Source organism: Stegostoma tigrinum, chromosome 46 (genome assembly GCF_030684315.1).
Source record: "Stegostoma tigrinum isolate sSteTig4 chromosome 46, sSteTig4.hap1, whole genome shotgun sequence".
Classification (NCBI taxonomy): domain Eukaryota; kingdom Metazoa; phylum Chordata; class Chondrichthyes; order Orectolobiformes; family Stegostomatidae; genus Stegostoma; species Stegostoma tigrinum.
In genome coordinates this window covers 11,322,319-11,349,653 of record NC_081399.1, presented here as the reverse complement: position 1 = coordinate 11,349,653, position 27,335 = coordinate 11,322,319, and the positions used below count along the sequence as shown (strand labels likewise).

At 48.7% G+C, this 27,335-nt stretch overlaps 1 protein-coding gene across 3 annotated transcripts in view; it reads right to left on the bottom strand.

Annotated features, from left to right (window-relative positions):
• Positions 1-26,683, bottom strand: part of dcaf8 (DDB1 and CUL4 associated factor 8) — a 28,831-nt gene extending 2,148 nt beyond the window's left edge. Inside the window, exons 1-14 of one of the 3 annotated variants that reach the window (XM_059642748.1) lie at positions 26,640-26,683; positions 25,134-25,157; positions 23,103-23,183; positions 22,968-22,991; positions 10,624-10,712; positions 9,102-9,814; positions 8,594-8,734; positions 8,370-8,464; positions 7,661-7,771; positions 6,772-6,844; positions 6,610-6,667; positions 6,379-6,486; positions 4,377-4,507; positions 672-791 (exon numbers count right to left, since the gene is read on the bottom strand). In XM_059642748.1, the coding sequence (XP_059498731.1) occupies positions 672-791; positions 4,377-4,507; positions 6,379-6,486; positions 6,610-6,667; positions 6,772-6,844; positions 7,661-7,771; positions 8,370-8,464; positions 8,594-8,734; positions 9,102-9,814; positions 10,624-10,672 (1,599 nt within the window). In that variant the 5' untranslated portion in view covers positions 10,673-10,712; positions 22,968-22,991; positions 23,103-23,183; positions 25,134-25,157; positions 26,640-26,683. Of the gene's footprint in view, positions 1-671; positions 792-4,376; positions 4,508-6,378; positions 6,487-6,609; positions 6,668-6,771; positions 6,845-7,660; positions 7,772-8,369; positions 8,465-8,593; positions 8,735-9,101; positions 9,815-10,623; positions 10,713-22,967; positions 22,992-23,102; positions 23,184-25,133; positions 25,158-25,684; positions 26,063-26,343; positions 26,458-26,639 lie in introns of those variants that run through there. The other 2 variants (XM_059642747.1, XM_059642746.1) reach the window with 2 other exon arrangements.
• Between the last annotated feature and the right edge of the window lie 652 nt (positions 26,684-27,335).

The window sequence follows — 27,335 nt, the reverse complement described above, 5'->3', positions numbered from 1 at the left end:
CTTCAAAGTTTAACAACATCAACACTGCTCAGTCATCCACCAACAATCCCGATGGCTACCAGTGACCAGCAAAGCGATTAGCTGTACAAGCAGAGCAGGTCAGAGGCTGGGAATCCTGCAGCGAGCAACTCCCCTCGTGACTCCCCAAAGCCTGTTCCACCATCTACAAGGCACAAGTCAGGAGTCTGATGGAATAGTCCCCACTTGTCCCTGGATGGGTGCAGTTCCAACACTCAAGAAGCTCGACACCATCCAGGACAAAGCAGCCCTCCAACTCGACTGGCACCACACCCACAAACATCCCACTCCCTTCCCCCACCGACGCTCAGTCACAGCAGTGCGTACCATCTACAAGACGCTCTGCACAGACTCAAAGATCCTCAGGCAGCACCTTCCAAACCCACGGCCCACTTCCATCCAGAAGAACAAGGGGCAGCAGATACATGTGAACAACATGACTGAGCCACTCACCATCCTGATTTGGAAATACAATCACCATCCCTTCAGTGAAGCTGGGTCAGAATCCTGGAATTCCCTCCCTAAGGGATACTTGAGTCTAACGTTACCCCCAAAGACTGGAGCAGTTCAGGGCGGCAGCTCACTGCTGCCTTCTGAAGGGGTAGTGGGTAGCAGTGGAGCCCAGGATGTGCTGTCAGAGTGTGAAGGCTCACCTCTGTTAATCCGGACAACCCGTTCACAGCTTCTGACGTGGGCGCCCAGATCTTCACATCGTGGTCGAGACCGCTGGTTGCTAGGACAGGAAGGTGAGGATGTGGCTCAAGACAATTCACCTGGGCAGTAGGAGTGGAAAACAGAAACAGTAACAGTGCAGTCAGAGAGATAGGGAGGGAGGAGTGTTGCAGATGATTGGGGAAGAAGTGAGAACACCAAGAACTGTTCTTAAACATTGCTCATCTCAGCCTGACCTAATTTACAGAGCACTTTCCCACTTGTGGACTCACCATTTCCCACAGTCTGTACCAGGCCCCACGCCACTGCAATCATTGCTCACCCCACACCACTCTCCCTGGCCAACTCACCCAAACCCTCACTTTTAATGCAGAAATGTAGCCACTTAAAAAAAGGACTATTTCAATTTAAGAGTACAGGTACAATGCTTTTAGACTGTTATTTCCCTCTGGGAAGGAAAGTCCAACAGAACTGGACTCCAGTTTTCAGGTGGGTTCCTGTGGGAGTCAATGATTCACTTAAAGATGCAGCCTTCAGAAACAACCTTAAAATGAGGACAACCTGATAGACGGTGGCTCACTGTTGCACTGGCCAGTGGCCAAGTGTTGATGTCACCACAAGTGCTGGGCTACAGCAGGGCTCTCCTGCCCAGTGACTTCAACTAATACGTACCATGGAGTCTGACATACAGCACAGAAACAGACCCTCCGGTCCAACTTATCCACGCCAACTACATATCCTAAATGAATCTAGTCCCTTTTGCCATATTGCTCTAAACCCTTCCTATTCATGTCCCCATCCCAATGCCTTTTAAATGCTGTAACTGTACCACTTCCTCTGGCAGCTCACTCCATAAGCACACCACCCTCTCAAAGAGTTGCCCCTCAGGTCTCTTCTAAACCTTAAACTGATGCCCTCTGGGGTTTGGATCCCCCCCCCACCCTGGGGAAAGACCTTGTCTATATAGTCTGTCCATGCCCTTTATGATTTTAAAAGCCTCTGAACCTCTGGGAAAATAGCCCCAGTCTATTCAGCCCAACCTTGGCAACATCCTTGTAAATTCTTCCTGAACCCTTTCCGGTTTCACAACATCCTTCCGATTGCAGGGAGACCTAAACTGAACACAGTATCCTAAAAGTTGCCCTAACCAATGTCCTGTACAGCCACAACATGACCCTCCCAACACCTATATTCAATGCACTGACCAATAAAGGTATGCGTACCGAACACCATCTCCTCTATCCTGTCCACCTACCACTCCACTTTCAAGGAACTACAAACCTGCAATCCAAGGTCTCTTTGTTCAGCAACACTCCTCAGGACCTTGCCATTAAGTGTGTGTAAGTTCTGCCCTGATTTCCCTTTCCAAAATGCAGCTCCTCACATTTATCTAAATTATACCTGCCACTCCTTGGCCAGTCTAATCAAGATCTCATCTTGGGAGGTAATCTTGTTCTCGGTCCACTACAACTCCAAATTTTGGTGTCATCTGTAAACGTACTAACCATGCCTCCTATATTCACATTTGAATTATTTTATAAAAATGACAAAAGCAGTGGACCAGCACCGATCTTTATGGCACATCACTGGTCACAGGCCTAGAGCGTGAAAAGCAACCCTCCTCCACCACCATCCTCTGTCTTCTACTTTTGAAGTAATTCTGTATCCAAACAGCTAGATCTCCTTTTATTCCGTGTGACCTAACCTTGCTCAGAGGTTACCATGAGGAGCCTTGTCAAATACCTTACCAAAGTCCAAAGTCCATTCAGATTACATCCACTGTGCTACCCTCAATCCTTTTCATTACTTCAAAACAAAACAAACCAAATCAAGTTAGACAGGCGCAATTTCCCACACACAAAGCCATGTTAGCTGTCCCCAAATACATGGAAATCCTGTCTCTCAGGACTCCCTCCAACAACTTGCCCACCACCAATGTCAGGCTCCCCAATCTATAGCTCCCCAACTTTTCCCTTAAATAATGGCACATTAGCCAGCCTCCAGTCTTTGGGCAACTCACATGTGGCTCTTGATGATACAAACATCACAGCAAGGGGCCCCGTGATATGTTCCCTAGTTTCCCCACAGAATTCTAGGGTACGCCCGATCCCAGGGATTTACCCACCTTTCTGCATTAAGACATCTAGCACCTCCTCCCCTGTAACATGGATTTTTTCCAAGCTGTTACTATTTATTTCCCTATGTTCTATACCTTCCATATCCTTCTCCATGTAAGGACTGGCAAAGTAAATTGTTTAGTATTTCCCCCATCTCCTGCAGATCCACACATCGGCAGCCTTGCTGATCTTTAAGGGGCCCTATTCTCTCCCTGCTTACTGTGTTGTCCTTAATGTATTTGTAGAATCCCTTTGGGTTTTGCTTCGGCCAAAGCTCTGTCCCTTCTTTGCCCTCCTGATCTCCAACTCAAGTATACTCCCCCACTGTTTTTGTACTCTTCTCCGGATTCACTTGACTCCTTGCTGTCTCCGTCTGACATATGCTTTCTTCTTATTCTTGACCAATACCTCAGTTGGTCTCATCACCCTGCATTCCCTGGACCTAACAGGAACAAACTGTCTCTCTGCACTCATTATGTCCCTTTTTGCATGATGACATTTTTCCCATCTTCCAGTCAGCCCTTTACCTGTGAACATTTGCTCCCAAGCTTTTGCTGAACACAGTCAAAATTGGCCTCCAAGTTTTAGATCCGGTCTATCCTTTTCTATCACTATTTAAAAACTAATAGAATGATGGCCACGTAACCCAAAGTGCTCTCCCAATGACACCTCAGTTACCCGCCCTGCCTTAGTTCCCAAGAGGTGGTCACGTTTTGCTCCCTCCCTAGCAGGTCCATCCACACACTGAATCAGGCAATTCCTGTACACGCTTAGATCCCTCCCCATCTCAACCCTTAACACCAAGGCAGTCCCAGTCTACGTTTGGAAAATTAAAGTGCCCGAACATAAACCATCCTATTATTCTCACGGATAACCGAGACCTCACCACAAATTTGCTTTGCAATTTCTCACCGACTGCTGGGGGTCTATATTACAATCTTGGGAACTCTACAGTAGTCAACCAGTAGTGTGGAAACAGGTCGTCTGGTTGCTGTTGGTGGGAGCTGATTTTAACCTTGCTGCTGTTTTTCATACATGACTCAATCACAAAGCAAGAGACGTCAGTTCCTGTGGCAGTGTGTCCCAAACACTCCGTGTTCTGGCTAAAGTGGTTTCACCAGAAATGGATTTTGTGATCACTTTGTACTGACCATCTTGTTCTGACCTCATTCACGAGTAGAGGTGTCGCCTACTCTGTCGTTCCATGTGGGTTGAGAAAGGGTGGCACCTCTTCAAACACCTTTCCTCCAGGGAGAAAAGGAGAGCAGTTGTGAAAAATGCCGTTTTTAAAAGGTTAAACAGCTGGGATTATGCATCCCAAGAGAAAGGAGAGTCAACCCCAACTTTTAAAAGAAACAAAAACAACAACCAGATAGCATTTTCAGGGGGCGGGGCAAAAAGGGAAGGCCATCATCTCCCCTGTGAAGCCACAACAACTGTATGGAAACTGAGCTTAGCCAGCTCTCAAAGACTGAACGCGGCCTGCTTTGGTGTTACAGGGGCCCAGTACCTCAGCAAATGAGGCCACACACAGTACACGCCGTATCCCTCAAAATGTTTTATACTCACCACTCCTCCTTTGTCACCCTCCATGAACTGGACAATTTGACAGGATGACTTCTCCCAGAGGAAGATATGGCCACAGTCACTTCCACTCACGACAAACTCACTCTTGGGGCCGTAGAAATTCACCCCTTTGACTGTGAAAGGGCAAACAAAAAAAAAAAAGCATGAGGAGATCCATCCTACTCCAAGTAGCCACCCCCACTTGGGATAGCCCTCCAAAATAAAACAAAAAAGGAATTAAACCTTCCTACAGAAGTATTCCGCATGCAGGTGGCCTCAAGGCCCTCCACTTCTTCCTGTCCCGCAGGCCCAACCAGTCCCCCTCCACCGACACTCTCATCCGCCTAGCCGAACTCGTCCTCACCCTCAATAACTTCTCTTTCGATTCCTCCCACTTCCTACAGACAAAGGGGGTGGCCATGGGTACCCACATGGGCCCAAGCTATGCCTGCCTCTTTGCAGGTTACGTGGAACAGTCCCTCTTCTGCACCTACACAGGCCCCAAAACCCACCTCTTCCTCCGTTACATTGATGACTATCGGCGTCGCCTCTTGCTCCCCAGAGGAGCTCGAACAGTTCATCCACTTCACCAACACCTTCCACCCCAATCTCAAGTTCACCTGGGCCATCTCCAACACATCCCTCACCTTCCTGGACCTCTCAGTCTCCATCTCAGGTAACCAGCTAGAAACTGATGTCCATTTCAAGCCCACCGACTCCCACAGCTACCTAGAATACACCTCCTCCCACCCACCCTCCTGCAAAAATTCCATCCCCTATTCCCAATTCCTCCGCCTCCACCGCATCTGCTCCCAGGATGAGGGATTCCACTCCCAACATCTCAGATGTCCACGTTCGTCCAGGACCGCAACTCCTCCTCTCTACCACCCCGCACCCCGCACCCCCCACCCCCCCCCCCCCAACCCCCGTGGTCGAGAATGCCTTTGACCGCGTCTCCCGCAACACATCCCTCACACACCACCCCTCCACCACAACCGCCCCCATAGGATCCCCCTCGTTCTCACATACCACCCCACTAACCTCCGGATACAACGCATCATCCTCCGACACTTCCGCCATCTACTATCCGACCCCACCACCCAAGACATTTTTCCATCCCCACCCTTGTCTGCCTTCCGGAGAGACCATTCTCTCCGTGACTCCCTTGTCCGCTCCGCACTCCCCTCCAACCCCACCACAGCTGGCACCTTCCCCTGCAACCGCAGGAAATGCTACACTTGCCCCCACACCTCCTCCCTCACCCCTATCCCAGGCTCCAAGATGATTTTCCATATCAAGCAGATGTTCACCTGCACATCTGCTAATGTGGTATATTGTATCCATTGAACCCGGTGTGGCTTCCTCTACGTTGGGGAAACCCAGTGGAGGCTTGGTGACCGCTTTGCGGAACACCTCCGCTCGGTTCGCAACAAACAACTGCACCTCCCAGTCACATACCATTTTAACTCCCCTTCCCCTTCCTCAAACAACATGTTCATCCTGGCCCTCCTGCAGTGCCACAATGATGCCACCCGAAGGTTGCAGGAACAGCAACTCATTCTGCTTGGGAAACCTGCAGCCTAATGGTATCAAAACCAGCCCAGTTCTTCCCCTCCCCCCACTGCATCCCAAAACCAGCCCAGCCTGTCTCTGCTTCCCTAACCTGTTCTTCCTCTCACCTATCCCCTCCTCCCACCTCAAGCTGCACCTCCATTTCCTACCTACCACCTCATCTCACCACCTTGACCTGTCCATCTTCCCTGGACTGACCTATCCCCTCCCTACCTATCTTCTTTTCTCTCCATCTTCGGTCCGCCTCCCCATTTATTCCAGTTCCCTCTCCCCATCCCCCCTCTCTGAAGAAGGGTCTAGGCCCGAAACGTCAGCTTTTGTGCTCCTGAGATGCTGCTTGGCCTGCTGTGTTCATCCAGCCCTACACTTTGTTATCAAGGAATTAAGTCTGTGCCTAGCCTGCGTGGGGCAATGGACAGGGCCAGTAGCTGACCTGTAGCATTATTGCGATGTCCTTTGTAACGCTTGACGTAATCTGCACCATCGCTGTGGGACGAGTTGAAGAGGTAGATATCCTCGTCGTTGTAACTCGCTAGCAGGTCTGAGGAGCACAGAGAGAGAAAAAATTTAAAATAGTACAAAGTTCCTCCGTACTACTCCACCCAGACAGCTCAGTTTAACCCCCACCCTCCCACGTCAGCACTGTCAGACCCAACCCTCTCACCAGAGCCATCGTGGCTGTAGACCAGACATGTGATGTTGGCTTTCGATTCGCTGTTGATCTGCCAGAAAAGGACAGAGATAGATAAGGAGACAGTTACAGTGATACTGGGAACATACGGACACAGCATGCCGGAGTGAGGGCAAGATGTTGGGGCTCTCTTACTAAGTGATGAGGGCAGAACTTCTTCAGTACACCATTGTTCTCGTTCTCATTTAACTTGCGCTGGTCATACACCCTGCAAGAGAAGGCCAAGGTACAAGGATTAGGTAAGAGAAGATGGAGGGCAGAAAGAGCCTGCAAATGCACACAAATTGATTAAAAAGAGTACGTAAAGTTTGCCACGTGGGGAACAAAGTCATAGAAAATGTGAACAGGCCCACTTTAGCAGGATGAATTATTAAAAATAAAGCAGCATTATTTAAAATGGAGAGACTGCTGAGCTCAAGTATACATGGATTATACAGTCATCAAGTACATTAAGCAAGTAAAAATGGGGTTAGGAGTGTAAACAGAACACTTTGTTGTGACTCAAACAAATACAAAAGAATATTTGCCTTCCAGTTTTGTGGACCGTTGGTGAGGCTATAGCTGAAGTATTGTGTAGTTTTGGCATCATTTGCAAAGGGTGGCCTAGAATGAAGGGACAATTTCAGAATAAAGGGAGTCTCACATTTAGGATAGCGAGGAAGAGATATTTCTTAATCAGTTGTTAGCTTGTGGATCATGAACATCTTGCAGGCTAAGGTGGACAAATGAGTAGCAGATGCATGCTTTCCAGACAGAAGTCGATAAAAAGCTGACTGAGAAGGGATGTGAGGGGAATATAGAATCAAAACCACATCCTATTCAATGTTGGAGTCACTCAGAAGGGCCAAGTGGCCTACGCTTGCTTCTAAACTGGTTGAAGGGTTACAAATCGCTGCTCTGAGGGGAGGCAACACAAGACTGACACTCAACCCAAAAGATGGGCTGCTGCCTCTGACCCCTGAAGGAACACACTGGCCAGTTTGGCATTTTTTTTGGCTCCCAGGAGAGAAATGGAGTGTCTCACCTGACGTACTGATCCCTCCCTCCAACAGCAAACTGGTGGGTATTGGAGGGGTTCATGTAGATGGTGTACAGGCCGACCTTTTTGTCCTTCTCCTTGGTGACAACCAGCTTCCTGGAAGGGGGAACAAGAGGAGAAAGCACAAACATTGCAGCTCAACAATGGTTTGTGTCAGGTCAGAACATCCCAAAGCGCGCGCGAGCATTGATCCCACAGCACTGACAACTCTTTTGGTGACTCATTGGTTAGCAGGGATCTGGGTTTGATCCCACCCTCGCCAACTTTGCACATTCTCCCCATATCTGCACGGGTTTCCTCTGGGTGCGTCCCACAGTCCAAAGATGTGCAGGTTAGGGTGGATTGGCCGCGCTAAATTGTCCCATAGTGCCCAGGGACGTGCAGGTTAGGGTGGATTGGCCGCGCTAAATTGTCCCATAGCGTCCCAGGGGTGTGTGGGTTAGGGTGGATTGGCCATGGAAAACGTGGGATTACAGGGATAGGTTTTTTTTTTGCAGGCAGGGGTTCAGGACGTCAAGGTGAGATGCTCTTCAGGAGGGTCAGTGTGAACTTAATGAGCTGACTGACCTACTTCCACACTGCAGATTCTAGGATTTCCACCTGCTTCTTCACCCAGGATGGAAGGTGCAACTGGATTGTTTTAGAACGAACCAGCCCAGAGCCCACCCTCCAACCCTACAGATCAGATACTCACGATGCTGGCCTTTCTTGGCGCAGGTCAATCGCAAAGACCACAGCGTCCTCTCCAGCTGACAGGAAGGTGCACGGGGAGTCCGGCTCCAGCGCTAGCTGCAGAACAGAGACAAGAAGTACTGAACCACAATGCCACGTGGTTGAATAACTGTTTGAAATTATTCAACCTGATGTGGGGAGCTGGAGCTGGGGACAAAGGCCACAAGGCGGCCCGTGCTCACTCACCTTGTGTGCAGAGCCCTTGTGCTGGGCCACTCGCTTGGTCGACTTGCAACATTCTGTGGCTGACAGCTCAGCAATACGAATCTGGCCGTCACGAGCGCACATCGCCAGCGTGGAGTCACCGCTGTTCGGCAGGAACTTGGCCTGGAGAACACCAAAACAAAAACAGGAGGGAACAGGAGGCAGGGGAACAAAGGCCATCATTACGCTCGCACAGGGAGGGGGGCCGGGGCCGGGATAAACACCGGCCCTGCAGCCGGCACGGGGAAGGGGGGCCTGGGCAGGGACAAACACTGGCCCTGCAGCCAGGATAAACACTGACCCCGTAATTTCCCGACGAGTGATGATTCCTCACCTAGTTGATGTACAGTGATCCGCCGATAATGTCTCTCTCTCCCTCTCTGCTCCCTTACCCGCGACCCCCACCCCGGACACACACACACACACACACACACATGCCCCGACAAAGTGGGGATGATATATTTCCTGCACACAGGCCGGCAGCCCCTACCTGGAAGACATTGCTCTTGTGACCACTGTCGAACTCAAGGACAGGCTTCCGCCGAGCCCAGTCCCAGATTACCACTTTGAGGTCATCGCTGCCGCTGGCCAGCCAGGTCCCACGGCGGTTAAAGTGCAACGTGTTAACACAGCCGGCATGGTGCTCCAGGCTGTGCTGCAGCCTCAGGCGTTCCACAAAGGTCCGCGCTCCGCACGCCCGGTACATAAAGGCACGGGGGTCCCGGCCAATTTCACGGCCCCCCAGGGCTGGAGCAGCACACCAGGTGGGTGGAGGTAAAGCTGCCACCTCCGAGTGCACCCAGCGCTCCAGCGCAGCCTCTTCCTCAGAGGAATCACGCTCCGGCTCACTGGCTCGTTTTGGCCCTCGGCGGCGCCGGGCGCGTGGTTCTGGCTGCCCATCCTCCATCTTACTTTCCTCCTCCTCCCGTTCCTCTCCCTCCTCATCGTCCTCGTCATCCTCCTCATCCACAATGGAGTATGTGCCGGTGTCCTCCAAGGAGTCAGAGTCCCGCTCATCTGAGCTCTCCTTCTCCGTGCCATGCCTGATCCCTTCCCCTCGCCGCTCCCTGTCTTCCTCCTCTTCGTCTTCTGCCATGTGCTCGTCCCCAGTCAGGCTCAGGCTCAGATCGGACGCTTCCACCTCAATACCAGACGAGGACTCACGGGCCTCTTCCGTGTCCTCAGGGCTACTGGACAGGCTGCCTGCAAGGAGCAGGAGGTTAAAGACAGTGAGCACAGTCCCCATCCTCCTGGCACCGAGCTCCCTACAGCATCACGCCCCTCAGTACTGACCAGATGACAGCACCAAATCCTTTCTGCATCACCCACCTCCCTTCGCAAGTGAAGTCCCACCTACTCAGCCGGGATCGACATGGTCAACAGGAATTTTTCAATCAAATAATAAAAAAGGAATTTTGTAGCTTTGTCGGGCTGGGAGCTGCCGTAGGTTCACAGTCAGATCAGGCGGTAAGGCAGGGCTATCTGGTGAACACTTCATGGCACAAAGATACACAGAGTGCTGGGTCCAGGACAGAAGCAACTGCCCCTTTAAAAAGGTAGCCAGTAGGATCAGCAGACTGCTCCGCTGGGCATTGGGATAGGCCCAAGGGCTGCCATGGGGCGGCAAAGTGGCTCAGTGGTTAACCCTGCTGCCTCACAACACCAGGGACCCAGAAATTCTAGCCTTGAGCAGCTGTCTGTGTGGAGTTTACATATTCGCCCCATGTCTGCGTGGGTTTCCCCACAACAGTCCAAAAATCCTCAGTAGATTGACCATTCTAAATTGCCATTGTGTTCAGAAACATCCAGGCTAGGTGGCTTAGCCACGGGAAATGCAGAGTTACAGGGATTGGGAAGTGGTGGATGCAAATAGACCAAGTGGCCCGCTTCCAGACTGCAGGTATTCCATGATCCGGAGATCAGAGTTAGCATACCTGCAGTGAGGGGGAAGGGAGGTATACTGACAGCAGGGTCATGCCAGACAGAAGAAATGTAGAGAGCTCATCACCTACCATTCCTGAAGTCAGGCTTCAGATCCAGTTCATTGCTCCTATCCCCCATCCTGCCAAGTGCCTCAAGGTGATCCACAGGTTAGCAGAGCCTGTGAGAGACAGACAGTTGGAAATGCACAGAAATACTGCATGAGGCTGTAACCTCTGCCATGCCCCCCCGCTTCCCCCTCAAATACAGCTAAACTTCAAAGACTACAAACTGCTGCCTGAATTTCTGTGTTATCCTGCCTGTGAGGCTGCTCGCCATCGAGTGTGATTAGAAATCACTGATCAGACCTCACTATGTCCTGCAACCCCAGCTGTACAAAACCCTGAACAACTCAGTTCATGGTACTGAATTCTTTCAATCTCAGTGAAATTCATAGTCCCAACCTGCTCTCCAGTAGATGGAGAACCCTATTTTACAGTTGTGAAATGTCAAATTTTCTCCGTATTGACAGCTTCCAAAGACCTTTTTGCTTTCAACAAGTAAGTTTAGGATATTTCAGATTTTGGACAAAGGTAGAAAGCCAAGTACCGATCATTTCTTTCAAACTAGAATTTGGGTTGGCTCAGTGGTTAGCACGGCTACTTCACAGCACCAGGGAATCTGGTTTTGATCCCACCCTTGGGTGACTGTCCGTGTGGAGTTTGCACATTCTCCCCACGTCTGTGTGGGCTTCCTCCAGGTGCTCCAGTTTCCTTCCACAGTCTAAAAACGTGCAGGCGAGGGCGGATTGGCCATGGGAATTACAGGGTTACGCTAGTAGGGTCAGCATAGACTGGATGGACCGAATGGCTGTCATCCACACCGTTGGGATTCTATGACTCGACAATATCTCAATCATCCCGAGGGTAGAGAATTCCATGATTCACCACCTTTGGACCGATGAAGTTTCTCCTTAGCTCAGAGATACAGCAGATTGATTCAGAGACCAGCATTACCATGGCACAGCAAGGCACCACTCAGCCCATGCCAGGCTTCTCTAGAGTACTCCAGTCTGTACCCAGTTATCCTGCAATCCTCCTCCCCCCAAGAGACCATGCAAGTTTATTTTCCCTTAGGGCATTCTGTTCTCCAGAAATCATTCATCATAATTCCCATTCACCTGCACGGCAGTGAGCCCTTCTCCCCTCCTCAGTTCATGTACCAATAGCTGATGGGAGAAGCTTTCCCTTATCCAGCTTCTCTAAGCCAGATGGAGTGTAAATTTCAGGTGGACCTCAATCTAAAGTCTCTCCTCCAGAGGGTAACCAGCCCAGGTTCTCCAAGCAAACTCTGGAGAGCAAGTGCACCCCCCACCCCACCGCCAGATGTGCATTGTCTATCCATCAGTTTGTGCTGGAGCTTTCAACTGTCCCGCTTCTGTACTCAATGGCTCTGTCTATGAAAGCCAGGATCCAGCAGATTTATCACTCAAGGAGTCCTACTTCCTTCAAAAGGTTGGCACTCATACACTCCAAGATCCCGTGTCCTCTCCAGAGCTCTTGCCATCCTTTCTGTCAAATGGAATCACCTCATTTCTCAGTATTAAATTCCATCTGCCAGACCCTGTGTGTGCTGGCTTTGTTCGGAGTCTGTCACATCTCCAAATCTGGTATCCCCATAAGCATCTAAATTCTACAGCACTCCAAAATCTAAGCCATTTATACACATACACGCACACACAAAATACCATCTGCACACAAACCAGTCCCAATACTGACACTGAATTTGTGACATAGCATTCTTCCTCGCATTCCAACTTGCCACGCATTCCCAGTTACTGAAATATGTTCAACTTTTTATTTACAAAAATAGTACTTTTTAATAAAAAGCACCTTCCATCGAAAGGGCTTGAATACAAGAAGGTGGAAATCATGTTTTGTCTCCACAAAGCACAGTCAGACCAGACCCTAGAGTGACCAGAACCAGTTCTGCACAATACACACAGACAGGAAGGTCAGCTGTGGAGGCAGCACAATGCAGATTTACTAAAATGATATTTGGATTTCAAGTGTCAAGTTACGATGTGAGATTACACAAAGGCAGAACTCCCTGGAATTCAGAAAGTTTAAAAAGAAACAAGCAATGCCCTCTAACTGATAAACAATTTAATCTCCGTTTGCACAGTAGATTGGTTTATATTTCCCCCAACAAGGAAGCAGAAAAAGTTACAGGCAGCAGGGTGGAAGACTGTGGAATACAAGATTAACAGAGAGAAGGTACTAACAGGTTCAGCATCCTCAAGGGGAGATAGCAAGGACCCTGGCAGTATTCTCCCAAACCTTGCCGGCCAAAGGCAAAATGCCAGAGAACTACAAACACTGCCCCATTATTAACGAAGCGAAGCAGAAACAGGTCAAGAAAGTACAGGCCAGTCAGTCTAACTTCGGCTGTAGCGAAGTAATCAGAAAGCATTGAGGGACAGACTTTATCTGCACTTAGAGACACAGATTACTCAGGAATAGTCACCATAGATTTGTGAAAGAAAGGCTGCATTTGACAAAAAGAGACAGTTTTTTCTAAATAAACTATCCAGGAGTATTGACGGGGGCAACGCATCTGATATTGTCGACATGGACTTTTGATAAAGGTCCCTCCCTGTGCCAGCCAGGTCAGGAAAGTAAAAGCCTACAAGATCCAAGGCAAAGCATCACACAGTCTTAAAACTGGCTGAGAGACAGGGTGCAGAACACGACGGTAGAGGACTGTTTCTGTGACTGGAAGTCTGCTTCCAGTGGGATTTTTTAGGGATCAATGCTGGGACCCTTACAATTTGTGGTGGGGTGGATGAAGAATGAAGAAGAGGTTCACAGGTGACATACATATAGGGAGGGTGAGAAATAATGAGGAACGTAAGCTACAGGGTGGGCTTGGGGTCGGTCAGCTGGGTAGAGCAGAAACAAATGCAATTTAGCCTCGAGAAACATGAAGCAAAGCTAACACGGCAAGGAATTACACTGGATGGGTAGAACCCTGGAGTACTGAAGATCGGATTGTGCTGTGCATATCCAGAGGTCCCTGAAGGACGACTGGTTAAGGCAACATTTGGGATATGTACCTTTATTAGTAGAGGCATGGAGAGGGGTGGGAGATTATGTTGAAACTGTGAAAAATGCTGGTTAGACCGTTAAATGGAATACCACGTTCAGTTGTAGTCACCACATTATAGGGCAGACTGCACTAACGATCACAATCGCTTGTTAACAAGCACGATTGCCCACCTCAGAAATCACATGTCACTGGGTTATGGGTTCTCTGGGTCAGTGCGTGGCTGACTCTTCGAGAGCCATTAGCACTGACGGCAGATTTGACGAGTGCTTCGGGGTGGTAGAATTGGCCCTTCTGACTTTATGATCATTGGCATTCCTTTCTTCAGTTCCTTTCCAGTATTTCCTCTTGCCAACAGGTGCTCACAAAGAAGCTCGTCCTTTCATACAGGAGCCCCCTCCAAGTTGGGTTTCCCGTGAACAAGGGTCTCCCACACTAACACCGGAGGGAAACCTTCAGGAGGTCTTAGAAATGCTTCCTTTGTCCTCATCACATTCAATCTCTTGCTAGGAGTTGAGCAAAGATGACCTGCTTTGGCAATCAGAGCTCAGGCATCGTAGGCACACGGCCAGCCCAGCAGAGCTGGTTTCGGACGATCATGGCCTTCTAAAGCAGAAAGTAAGACTCGCCCTACACAATCCTCAATCAGCATCATGGTCTTTACTCTTCGGGTACAGAGTAAAGTTCCATAAGCATAATCCAGGGGCAGAATTACATCATTTGACCCATCGAATCTGCTCCATTTGATCATAGGCAACATGTTTCTCAATTCCCATCTTCTCCCTTTAATCCTTGAACCCCTTACTAGTCAAAGGCCTGCCTGCCTTCAAGGCACTGAATGATTTGGCCTCTACGGCCCTCTGAAGCAATGATTCCAAGGCTCATCAACCTCCCCTTGTCCCAGTCCCAAAGATCCATGCCTTCACTGAGGCGGTGCCTTCAGGTCCTAATCGCTCCTACTCGTGGAAACATCACCTACACATCCACTCTATCCAGGCTTCTCAGTATTCTGTAAGCTTCAATCAGATCCTGTCCACCAACACTTCAACCTTCTAAACTCCAAGTACAGACCCCAGAGTCCTCAACTACACCTCGAAACGACAAGCCTTTCACCCCCAAGATCATTCTTGTATAGTTCCTCTGGGCTCCCTACAAGGTCAACACACTGTTCCAAGATACAAGGTCCAAAACTGCTCACAATATTCCAAATGCAATCTGACTAGAGCCTTACCCAGTCCCAGCAGTACCTCTCTGCTCTTGCATTCTAGCCCTCTTGAAATGAAGGCTAACATTGCATTTGTCTTGCCAACTGAACCTGCATGTTAACCATAAGAGAATCCTGAACTAGAACCAAGTCGCATTGTGTTTGAGATTTCTGAACACTTTCCCCATTTAGAAAGGTAGCCTACACCTCTTTCTTCCTCTCAGGTGAGAGTTCTGATCTCTCTGCAGCTTCGACACTTGTATTCTGTACACAGCGTGAACCCCGCCCCTCGTAACACACAAAACACCACTTTTCACAGTTATCTCAGTGCATGTGACAATAAATCAAAGGGTATCGCCTCACACGTTCCCCACATTGTATTTCACCTGCCACTTTTGTCCACTCCCCTAGCTTTTCCAATGCTTCCTCAGCACTGCCTGTCCCTCCATCTATCTTTGTGCAAGCTTAGCAACAATGCTTTTCATTTCTCTGTCCAGATTGTTAATGTATAAAAGGTGAACAGATGTGGTCCCAGACAGACCCCTGTGGAACTCTACTAGTAACTGGCTGCCAGCCTGAGAAAGACCCTTTTATCCCCTCTCTCTGCCTTCGGCCAGTCAGCCAATCCTCTAGCCATGTCAGTACCTTATCCCTAACACCATGGGCTCTTATTTCAATTAACAGCCTTCTGTGAAGCACCTTGAGGGGGGTTTCTGGAGCTTCCACTACACGCTCTTCAAACAAACAATCCCAGGATCTGGTAGAGCATGTGGGTTGAAGACTGAAGCTCCTTCTCCACCATCCCTATCCAACTCTCACAGGAGATGGAGCACTGGGCTAGATACACTGTCAGGCTCCTTCTATACTGTCCTCACAAAGAAAGCGATCCCAGGGCAAGATAATGACTTCTTTGCTGATGTTCGTACCACTGTCCTCCCAGATGTGAGGAATCCTTCTCAAAACAACATAGATGGTACTTCAAGGGCTGAGGCAACATCTATATGTAGTCCAAGCTTCAAAGCTGCAGAGATGAGTTAGAAGGGTGACTGTCTTGTACACCAAGGTCTTGGTATCAGCACGGATGTCATGGGCTTTGAAAACACTTATCTTTAAGCGTTTGAAGGCAGGACTCGCAGATTGGGCGGTGGTGCTGATTCTCAGCATCGGTGTCAGTCTTAGACAAGGGGTAGCTTCCCAGGTAAGAGCAAAAGATTGCACATTTGGGAGGATATCTGTCAACCTTAATGGAAAGATAGGCTGATAAGGGATTGGAGGTTTCTGGAGGTTGAAGCAGAGACAGATCTTACTGTATGCTTCCACAACGGGGGCTTGGAGATTCTCTCGAGTCAGAGACAACACGGTCACCTGCACCCTGAAGTTCCCTAAGGGAGTGCAGCGTCATTTAGTTCTTGGATTTCAGCCCGTTGAGGTTGTAAAGTTTCCAGTCTGTCCTGTAAGACACGTCCAACTCACTGGGAAGCTTGCTCTTGACGAGAAAAAACAACAATGAAGCCGACAGAGCGCAAGGGTGTGGGGAGTTCTGGGGCATGGCATATCCTTTGCGTGACCCGCCTCGACCACAAAGGATTCTGTCATACAATACCGAGGAAGCCATTGCCAACATCATTGGCGAGGAGAGAGTGAGGATGATAATCTCATCATACAGCCCTTAGACTGGCCCTTTCTTCATACTATCCATACTAGTCAAAAGCCTTGGCTGGATTGATGAAGGCCACGCAGAGTGCCTGGTGGTGTTGCCAGCATTTCTCTTGGCGTTTGGGCAGTGACAATCACGTGCATAGTTCCATGGTTTGGTTGGAAGCCATACCAGCTTTCAGGAAGGATCTCCCAAGACTGGGAGAAGTCTCACCTAGAGCCTAGCACAGCCTCGGGCAATGATCTCCCCAGCACGGGGGAAAAGGCAGATTTCTCAGTAGCTCCTACAGTTCACCGTCTCCTTCTTTCAAGGTGGTGGTATTGGCAATGAGTTGTTCTCGGTCTCAGATTTTCAGGAACAGCTGAAAAGGGACAGACAAGCTCTGCTCCTCCAAGTTTGGAAATCTGTTGGAATCTGATCTCCTCCTCTATGTGTCGAACAGAGTCCAAGATCATCTCGGAGGAGGAGCTGGAGGATTTCCTCAAATACTTCCTGGATGATTGCATCATGCTTTAGAAGTTCTTTGAAGCATTCTGTCCATCAGAGACTGACATTTTGTCACTCAGAAAGGTGCCACCCTTATTCCACACTGGTTTGGGGCCAAAGGTCTAGACGTTACCTTAGCGGCACTAACAAAACCTGGGTGGTCAAGAAGGAGCTGCGGCTCCTTAGCTTTTTCAGTCACCGGGGGCCTTTGCTGTTTAGATGAGCTCATTCTCAGTGTTTCCTGGCATCACAGTAACTGCTTCCTCACAGCATGAAACAATGGCTGTCTTCAGCTCTTCCAGACTAACCTCCACTCCATTAGAAGTTTTGCTTTAAGTGGTGACAACACTGTTGCGGACGTTTGCTGATCTGCTTGGCTCTGAAGCCACTCAATGTTAAAACTTCCTCCTGAACAGTTATTATCTTCAGCTGCTTCTGATAGATTTTGACAGGCATTGGAGGAGCGGGTGAGTCAGTGTTCGGTCCAGCAGTTGTCTCTACCAGTCACTGCTTTGGTCACAAGGACATCCTTTAGTCTCAGGATTGAAAAATGTGATAATTGATCATGGATGCCTCCAGAAGTCTTGAACTTGTCTTTTGGGTGAAACAGCATGTTGGTGACGACCAGTTGGTGTTCTGCACATTTGGTGAGCAGGGGAATCCTGCTGGAGTTGCAATTCCTGACTCCTTCCTGTCCAACCCTGTTAAGAGTCTCCAAGGAGAGCAATTACATCTCTCTTAAATGGTGGTGAGTCCAGTGACCAGGGTGGAGGCAGGTTTTTCTACAGCATCAGGGGTTGGAGCACAGGTACTCAGCTGTGGGCAGGCAGGGATGTGGGTTGGAGCAAGTTGTTGATAATGCCAACAGGGAGCCCTAAAGAGTTGGTTGATATGTTCATCCTTGCTGCCAAAACGCTCTCGCCTGTTCCTACTCCAAGAGCAAAATGACTGAGTCAAACTCCACCTCCAATGAGTAACAGCAAGAGAGCAGTGGGGAATCTCAGGATGTTGCCTGGGCTGGAGGATCTTTGACACAGGACTGGGCTGGAGGGTCTTTGACACAGGACTGGGCAGGCTGAGATTTTTTTCCCGTGGGGCAGCGAAGGTTGAGAGGGAAATGGATACCAAGCTGCACTGGATTATGAGAGGAAGCTTCCCGTTAATAGAAGGATCAGAAACCAGCAGGATACGGAGTTAACCTAAGATTTAGAAGGTTAACACCAGAGTAAAGGAGAATTTTACTTCATCAGGAGGGTGGGATGAGGTTGGAACTCACTGCCTAAGAAAGGGTGGCCAGGTTTAAAGCTCTCGTAACTTTTGCGCTGCATTTAGGTACAGACTTGTGCTTTATGCTGCTTTAACCTTCGCAGCTATGGGCCAAAAGCTGAAAAATGGAATTGATGCAGCCAAGATGTTGTTGACCAGCAGAGACCAGATGGGCTGAAAGGCGTCCTTCTGTGCTGCAAGTGTCCAGGAACGAGTCTACAAGGACCAAGGGTACACCAGTCAGCTCTTTAAGCTTGCTCCACCATTCAATAAGATCATGGCAGCTCTGATTGTTAGCTCAAACCCACACTCCTGATCACCTTCCACCCATTTATTTAGGGACTCAATTGATCTTTAAGTCAAAAATGCAGAGGCATTGCTTCCATTGTCTTTGCAGAAAGTTCTAAAGACTCATGGCACAACATTTTCACCTCATCTCAAATTCTAAGTGGTGACAGCTTACTTTAAGCAGTAAGATCCCTAGTTCTCAATTCTTCCACAAGATGAAACACCCTTTCCACAACCTCCCTGTCAAAAAAAAAACACCATCATCTTAAATTTGAATCAATTTGCCTCCTACTTTAGCAAACTCCAGCAAATACAGGCCTAGCTCACCCAAACTTCTCATAGGGCAATTCACTTATTCCAGGTATAGCATGGGACACCTTCTCTGAACCACCTCCAATGCATGTTACACCACACATTCCTGAACCTGAGCACACTCAAAGGGTTGGTCACAGAGCAAAGCTCCCTCCACACTGTCCCCATCATACAATCCCAGGACATGGGACAGCTCACAGTTAGCTTTACTCTGTATCTTTCTCTACAGTCCCCAAACATTCCCAGGACAGGTAAAACAGAGCTAATATAAAATTATATTTCCTCTACTCTGAGCCCTCACTGACTTTCCATCATTTTCTTATTTCAGTTTTAGTTTGAAGTCATGAACCAAGAGCTAAAGTTGACTTTTGGGCTTTGGCAAGTTTTTGTTGAAGGCAAAACAGACCAAAACAGGCTATTGTTTATTTATGAGGCCAGTCCTGGTGATAAACTGCAGAATGGCGCCTAATCGAAAGGTCATGCAGGTACCCCACTTCAGGGGAAGAGCGTTGCGTTTAATCAGAGAGATCAGAGTTATTAGTGAGGTTGACACCCAGGAATGAATTCCAGTAAGTCTGGGAATGACCACAAGCTCAAGCAGATAGATGTTGAACGGTAACAACATTAAAAGGTGTTTGGAAGAAGGTATAGGGGACATGTCAGGAGTAGGTTCTTTACATAGGTAGGAAGAGAGACGGGGATTTAAGGCAGAAATTCAGGGAGCTAGGATGGAAGCTGAGAGCTAGGACGAACATAGTTGTTGTCTCTGGTTTGTTGCCCGTGCCACGTGCTAGTGAGGCGAGGAATAGGGAGAGAGAGGAGTTGAACACGTGGCTACAGGGATGGTGCAGGAGGGAGGGTTTTGGATTCTTGGATAATTGGGGCTCTTTCTGGGGAAGGTGGGACCTCTACAAGCAGGATGGTCTTCACCTGAACCAGAGGGTACCGATATCCCGGGAAGGGGGGGGGGGGGGGGGGGGGGGGGGGGGGAGGAATTTGCTAAGGCTGTTCGGGTGGGTTTAAACTAATTCAGCAGGGGGGTGGGAACCAAAATTGTAGTTCGACTATAGAAAAGATTGAGAGTAGGGTGGTCCGAAATAAAGTTTCAGGGAAACAAGATGGCACTGGCAAGCAAGAAGTTGGTTTGAAGTGCGTCTACTTCAATGCCAGGAGCGTCCAGAATAAGGTGGGTGAACTTGCAGCATGGGTTGGTACCTGGGACTTCGATGTTGTGGCCATTTCAGAGACATGGATAGAGCAGGGACAGGAATGGTTGTTGCAGGTTCCGGGATTTAGATGTTTCAGTAAGAACAGAGAAGATGGTAAAAGCGGGGGACGTGTGGCATTGTTGGTCAAGGACAGTATTACAGTTGCAGAAAGGATGTTTGGGGACTCATCAACTGAGGTAGTATGGGCTGAGGTTAGAAACAGGAAAGGAGAGGTCACCCTGTTGGGAGTTTTCTATAGGCATCCGAATAGTTCCAAAGATGTAGAGGAAAGGATAGCAAAGATGATTCTCAATAGGAGTGAGAGAGACAGGGTAGTGGTCATGGGGGACTTCAACTTTCCAGATATTGACTGGGAACGCTATAGTTCGAGTACTATAGACGGGTCCGTTTTTGTCCAGTGTGTGCAGGAGGGCTTCCTGACACAGTATGTAGACAGGCCAACAAGGGGCGAAGCCATATTAGATTTGGAACTGGGTAATGAGCCCGGCCAGGTGTTAGATTTGGAAGTAGGTGAGCACTTTGGTGATAGCGATCACAATTCTGTTATGTTTACTTTAGTGATGGAAAGGGATAGGTGTATACAACTGGGAAAGAGTTATAGCTGGGGGAAAGGCAATTACGACGAGATTAGGCAAGATTTAGGGAGCATAGAATGGGGAAGGAAACTGCAGGGGATGGGCACATTAGAAATGTGGAGCTTAATCAAGGAAAAGCTCCTGTGTCCCCTAGATAAATATGTACCTGTCAGGCAGGGAGGAAGCTGTAGAGCGCGGGATCCGTGGTTTACGAAGGAGGTGGAATCTCTGGTCAAGAGGAAGGAGGCGGCTTACGTTAGGACGAGATGTGAAGGCTCAGTCGAGGTAACCAGGAAAGACCCAAAGAGGGAGCTCAGAAGAGCCAGGAAGAGACATGAGAAGTTGTTGGCGGATAGGATCAGGGTAAACCCTAAGGCTTTCTATAGGTATTTAAGGAATAAAAGAATGACGAAAGTAAGATTAGGCCCAGTCAAGGATAGGAGTGGAAAGTTGTGTGTGGAGTCAGATGAGATGGGGAAGCGCTAAATGAATATTTTTCAACAGTATTCACTCTAGAAAACGACAATGTTGTCGACGAGAATACTGAGATACAGACTACTAGACGAGGTGGGGTTGAGGTTCACACGGAAGAGGTATTAGAAATCCTTCAGAAGGTGAAGATAGATAAGTCCCCTGCGCTGGATGGGATTTATCCTCAGATCCTCTGGGAAGCCAGGGAGGAGATTGCAGAGCCTTTGGCATTGATCTTTAACTCGTCATTGTCTACAGGAATAGTGCCAGACGACTGGAGGATAGCAAATGTGGTTCCCCTGTTCAAGAAGGGGAGTAGAGACAACCCTGGTAATTATAGACCAGTGAGCCTTACCTCAGTTGTTGGTAAAGTGTTGGAAAAGGTTATAAGGGATAGGATTTATAATCATCTAGAAAAGAATAAATTGATTAGGGATAGTCAGCACGGCTTTGTGAAGGGAAGATCGTGCCTCACAAACCTTATTGAGTTCTTTGAGAAGGTGACCAAACAGGTAGATGAGAGTAAACCGGTTGATGTGGTGTATATGGATTTCAGTAAGGCATTCGATAAGGTTCCCCACAATAGGCTATTGTGCAAAATGCGGAGGAATGGGATTGTGGGAGATATAGCAGGTTGGATCAGAAATTGGCTTGCTGAAAGAAGACAGAGGGTGGTAGTTGATGGGAAATGTTCATCCTGGAGACCAGTTACTAGTGGTGTACCGCAAGGGTCGGTGTTGGGTCCACTGCTGTTTGTCATTTTTATAAATGACCTGGATGAGGGCGTAGAAGGATGGTTAGTAAATTTGCAGACGACACTAAGGTCGGTGGAGTTGTGGATAGTGACAAAGGATGCTGTAGGTTGCAGAGAGACATAGATAAGCTGCAGAGTTAGGCTGAGAGGTGGCAAATGGAGTTTAATGCAGACAAGTGTGAGGTGATGCACTTTGGTAGGAGTAACCGGAAGGCAAAGTACTGGGCTAATGGTAAGATTCTTGGTAGTGTAGATGAGCAGAGAGATCTCTGTGTCCTTGTACACAGATCCTTGAAAGCTGCCACCCAGGTTGACAGGGCTGTTAAGAAGGCATACAGTGTTTTAGCTTTTATCAATAGAGGGATCGAGTTCCGGAACCAAGAGGTTATGGTGAAGCTGTACAAAACTCTGGTGCAGCCACACTTGGAGTATTGTGTACAGTTCTGGTCATCGCATTATAAGAAGGATGTGGAAGCTTTGGAAAGGGTGCAGAGGAGATTTACTAGGATGTTGCCTGGTATGGAGGGAAGGTCTTATGAGGAACGGCTGAGGGACTTGAGGCTGTTTTCATTAAAGAGAAGGTTGAGAGGTGACTTAATTGAAACATATAAAATAATCAGAGGGTTAGATAGGGTGGATAGGGAGATCTTTTTTCCTAGGATGGTGACAGTGAGCACAAGGGGGCAGAGCTTTAAATTGAGGGGTCAAAGATATAGGACAGATGTCAGAGGTAGTTTCTTTACTCAGTAGTAAGGGAATGGAACACTTTGCCTGCAACGGTAGTAGATTCGCCAACTTTAGGTACATTTAAGTCGTCATTGGACGAGCATATGGACGTACATGGAATAGTGTAGGTTAGATGGGCTTGAGATCGGTATGACAGGTCGGCACAACATCGAGGGCCGAAGGGCCTGTACTATGCTGTTATGTTCTATAATCTCTCCGTTGTGTACTACTACAAACCTGAAGAGCAACTCCCAAGCTTGAGAAATTCCCATCAACCTGACCCCAAGCTTCTGTTTCGGGGTTTTAAATGCACAGACCATCTGCAAATGCACATGAAATGTACAGAAAATGAACTGTACTCACCTGCTCCAGGACTGATTCCAGTCCCTGTTAGAAAAAGGAACGAGAAAAAAATAAGTCAGGTTTCCCCATCCAATGCAGCGGATGAGCCAGCTCAATACATTTCATGCAAAAAACAGGAAAGCACTCTATTTCTACCTGTTTTTAAGAAAAGAAACTGCAGCCACTGGAAATCGAAAATGACGAAGTGCCGGAGAAGATCAGCAGGTCTGGTAGCATCTGCAAAGGAAAAAAAATAAGATTTAACATGGTCAAGTCCAATGTTTAAAGGAAAGACAAACTGCATGAAAAACAGGTCAGAATGATACCTGGAACAAAGGAAGTTATTGTTCAAGGGAAGAGACAAACTAAAAACAGCAGATGCTGGAATCCAAGGTGGACAAACAGGAGGCTGGAAAAGCACAGCAGGCCTGGCAGCATCTGGAGGAAAAGAGCCGTCAATGTTTTGTGTATTACCCTTCCTCAGGGCCTTAAGAAATCCTGAGGCAGGGTAATGCCCGAAACGTTGACTGCTCCTTTCCTCCAGATGCTGCCGGGCCTGCAGTGTTCTCCCATCCTCCTGTTTGCCCATCATTTAAGGGAAAACTGGATGGGCTGCATGTGTGTCTATCGCAGTTCAGAAGAATAAGTGTGATCTCTTCAAAGCTTCTAAGACCCCGACGGTATTTCTCTGCAGAAGAGTCTGGAGCTAGGGGATTGCCATTAAAAAAGCTGATCATTTTCAACAAGGGGATTACGGGTGTGTGGAACTCTTTTTCCAGAGAAGAGGAGGAGGAAGTGGAGTCATTAAATACTTCTAAGAGACAGATCGCTTCTTGGCTAACAACACAGTCAAGATTTATTGGAGCTACGGTGGAGTTAGGGCCATTATCAGATCAGACATCATCTTTGTAAATGTTTGAACAGGCTGAACAGCCTGCCTCTGTTGTACAGAGCTCTCATTCAGAACTGAAGGGACAGAGAGTTATGCTGTGTTTTATGTTGTTGAAAGTAGAGGCCAGAATAAATGACCACAAACAATAAGCAAAGGTTGCAGTGAAGAAACAAATCATTGGTACATTGGAAGGAGGGAGATTTAGATCTCTCTGAACCTTACAATTCAAACAGGAGCTGATAGGGTAAATGCAGGAAGGCGTTCTTGGTGACTGGGAATCCAGAACCAAGGGGCATTTTAGGGCAGAGATGAGAATAAATGTCTTCATCAAGAGACTGGTGAACCCATGGAATTCTCTAACACAAGAATCTGTTGAGGACAAAACACTGAAGGAGATTAAGAAAAATTATTTGGATTAAAGGGATCAGAAGGTATGGGGAGAAAGCAGGAACAGGGGACTGCGATAGACAATCAGCCCTGATCTCATTGAATGGGGAAACAGCCCAAGGGGTGAAATCGACTACTCCTGCTCATATTTCTACGCCCAGAGTGAGTGCCGTTAGCAGAATAAAGAAGAAGTTTTTCCCCAGATTAGACACGAGACAGTTACAGTGCAGAAGCAGGCCTGTCAGTCAGTCAGGTGACATCCTTCCTTTCCCTTGAAAATTAAAGATTCCCACCGTCCTTTCGAGCAATTCACCCGAGACTGCCTCCGCTGCACCCAAGCTGCATGTTCCAGACCTGAACCACCCACCAAGCTTGAGAAAGCTTCCCTTGTCCCACTACTACTTCAAATCGTGGCCCTTTCATTCTCAATCCTTCCCAAAACCAGAATTTATGTCCCAGCATGTGATTTTGAATGACTCTTCTCAAAGCTCCTGTCAGGCTTCCTCTCCCACAAAGGTCGAATTCCCAGAGCACAGAGTCCCTGCAGTGCAGGAAGAGACCACTCGATCCATCAGGTCTGCACCAGCAAGAGAGAGTGTTCCACTCAGACCAAATCTCCATGACCCCAAATGGGGTTCTTCTGTTTAAAAACCCACCTAACCTGCATCTCTCCAGTGTATGCACCCCAGGACTGTTCTTATCAAGAAACAAAAGGATACAGAAACAGAAATTGCTGGAAAACATTAACGGCTGCAGTGAGAAAGCAGAGAGTTAACATTTCAGATCCAATGAACCCTTCTGCAGAACTGATGGTAGCTGGGAAAAGGTTGCAGACTGATGCAGAAGGAATGGAAGGAATAATAATTTTAAAAAGTGAAATGGAGGCATGTCAAAAGTCTAACATTTACCTGCTCTGGATCCAACACCTCTCCCTGCAAAACAAAAAGGGCAACAGTAACCACCATCAGAACCGTAGAATGAGCAACAGTCACATCTCAACCCTGCCTATCTGAAATTCAGAACTCCGCTAGGGAATGCCACTCTATCAGAGTCGGGCGGGGGGGGGGGGGAAGAGGGGGGAGATGGATCCAGGATGCTTTCCCGAAGGTTTGGTGACGCTGACCCTCACTCACCCCATGAAAGGGGGGGGGGAAAGCTGGAGTTAGGTGCTCCTGGTGTGGTGCATCGGGGGGGGGGTGGCCGAAGAGGGCCACTGTAAAAGACGGGGTCTCACTCTTCCTCCTCTTGGCAGATGCACCGCCTCCGACACAAGCCCGTGGGGGACGCGAACCCTGGAGAGTAACCCCCAACACTCCCGCCCGCCCCCGTACAATCCCCCAAAATTCTCCACCGACTCCAGACCGCGAATACCATCTCTCCCCCCACCACCGCCCCAAACCGCGCGCCTTCATCCAACCCCATCCTTCACCCCCCCAAAAAAAAAAGCACTTACGCTCACCTTAAAGTGAACATTGCCTCATTACTATCATTACATAGATGTGCATTTTTTTTTAAAAGAAAAGAGAAGTTAAACCCCCTCCTGAAGTCTTTTAAAAGATGATATTAGAAATTTTAAAAACACCAGATTATTTTGGGGGGGGGGGGCTTGTTGTTGTAGTTAAACCAATGAAACTGTCTGTTTTTGGGCTCCCCTCCTGCAAAATATTTATATCTTTCAAAAAAAACAGAAATAACAGACGACGAGGCGGGAAAGTGTGTGGCTGGGTGCCCGGGAGGGGAAGTAGTTGCCCCCTTCAGGACTGTCCAGAGCCAGCGGTGCTTGTTAACGTTGTTGTTGTTGTTGTTGTTGTCGACCTGCCCTCCGCCGCCATCTTGATTCTAATGGGGGGGGGGGCGGAGGGAGGGGGTTGACCCTTCCTTCCTCCTCCCCCTCGGCCCCTCGCCTGCTCCACGCCGCCCCCCGCACAATAAAGTTGAGTGACGCCCCGCTCACAACAACAACAACAACGGCCGGCGGACGCACGGCTGCCCCGCAACAAGATGGCCGCCCAAAACGGTCACTTCCTATCCGCCGCGCGAATCCTCTTTCGAGGCCCGCTCCTTCCGAGAAGGCCTCACCCGACCGCTTCACGCCGCCGCCGCCACCCCCCCCCCTACCTTCTCCGGCCTCTGCTTGAATCCCTCCGCCACAGTCTTTTCGGTGAGCGAGAATAAAGAACGCCTTCCGGCCCCACCTTTTAGCGACGCGGGGATCCCATGTTGCCCCCGCCCCCCCCCCGCACACACACACACACACACACACACACACACACCAACCGTCGCCGTACCCCTGACTTCCGGTCGCCATCTTCGCTCCGCCCCTCCGCCGTCTCTCGCGATAAATCGTTTCTTTTCCAACACCCTCCCCTACCTCAAATCGTTCCCAAGAGCGAAATGAAAGCAGTTTGTTTTACCGCCAGTTGGATTCCGAAAATTCGCCGATTTGGAGAAGTCACCCGGAGGGTGGGGTGGGAGGGGAGAAGGGGCATGTCGTCACTTCCTGTACTAGCGAATCATCGCGTGCCCTGGCGGGTGCCATCTTTGTTTAGGGCAAACCCCGCGACAGAACTGATGCGGGGGAAATGGGAACGTGCGCCATCTTTTTTCGAGGCAGGTCAGGAAGCGTCCTTTCCATTTGCGTTGGCTCGGGTGGTCGTCATTTTTGTTTGGGGCACGATTATGGCACCGGCCAACAGCGCCAATGTTGACCTATGGTTTTTTTTGGCACCATCTTTGTTAACGGTGCAGCACTTTATTGACGACCGCGCTTCTCTGTTTAAGTGCTTCCGCTTAACACAGACTATACTTAACGCCTGTCGATACAAACTCCCTTTCAAATAAATAAATATCAACTTTGCGAGCTTTCAGCTGAATATGCTTGACTCTAGACATCGGATATACAACGCGCAAGGGTGACGTCACTTCCTGTATGCATGGGCGCCGCCATGTTTGATGCTCCATTCTATTTACTGGAGGTGAATTGAGTGTTTGGTCCACACTGAGGGCAGTAACATGAATGGGCTCGACTGCAATACAAGTCATTACTCGGGTTTTCTTTTAAAATCTGGAGGTGGAAATATCTCTGGCTTTAATTCCTATTTAAAATTGCC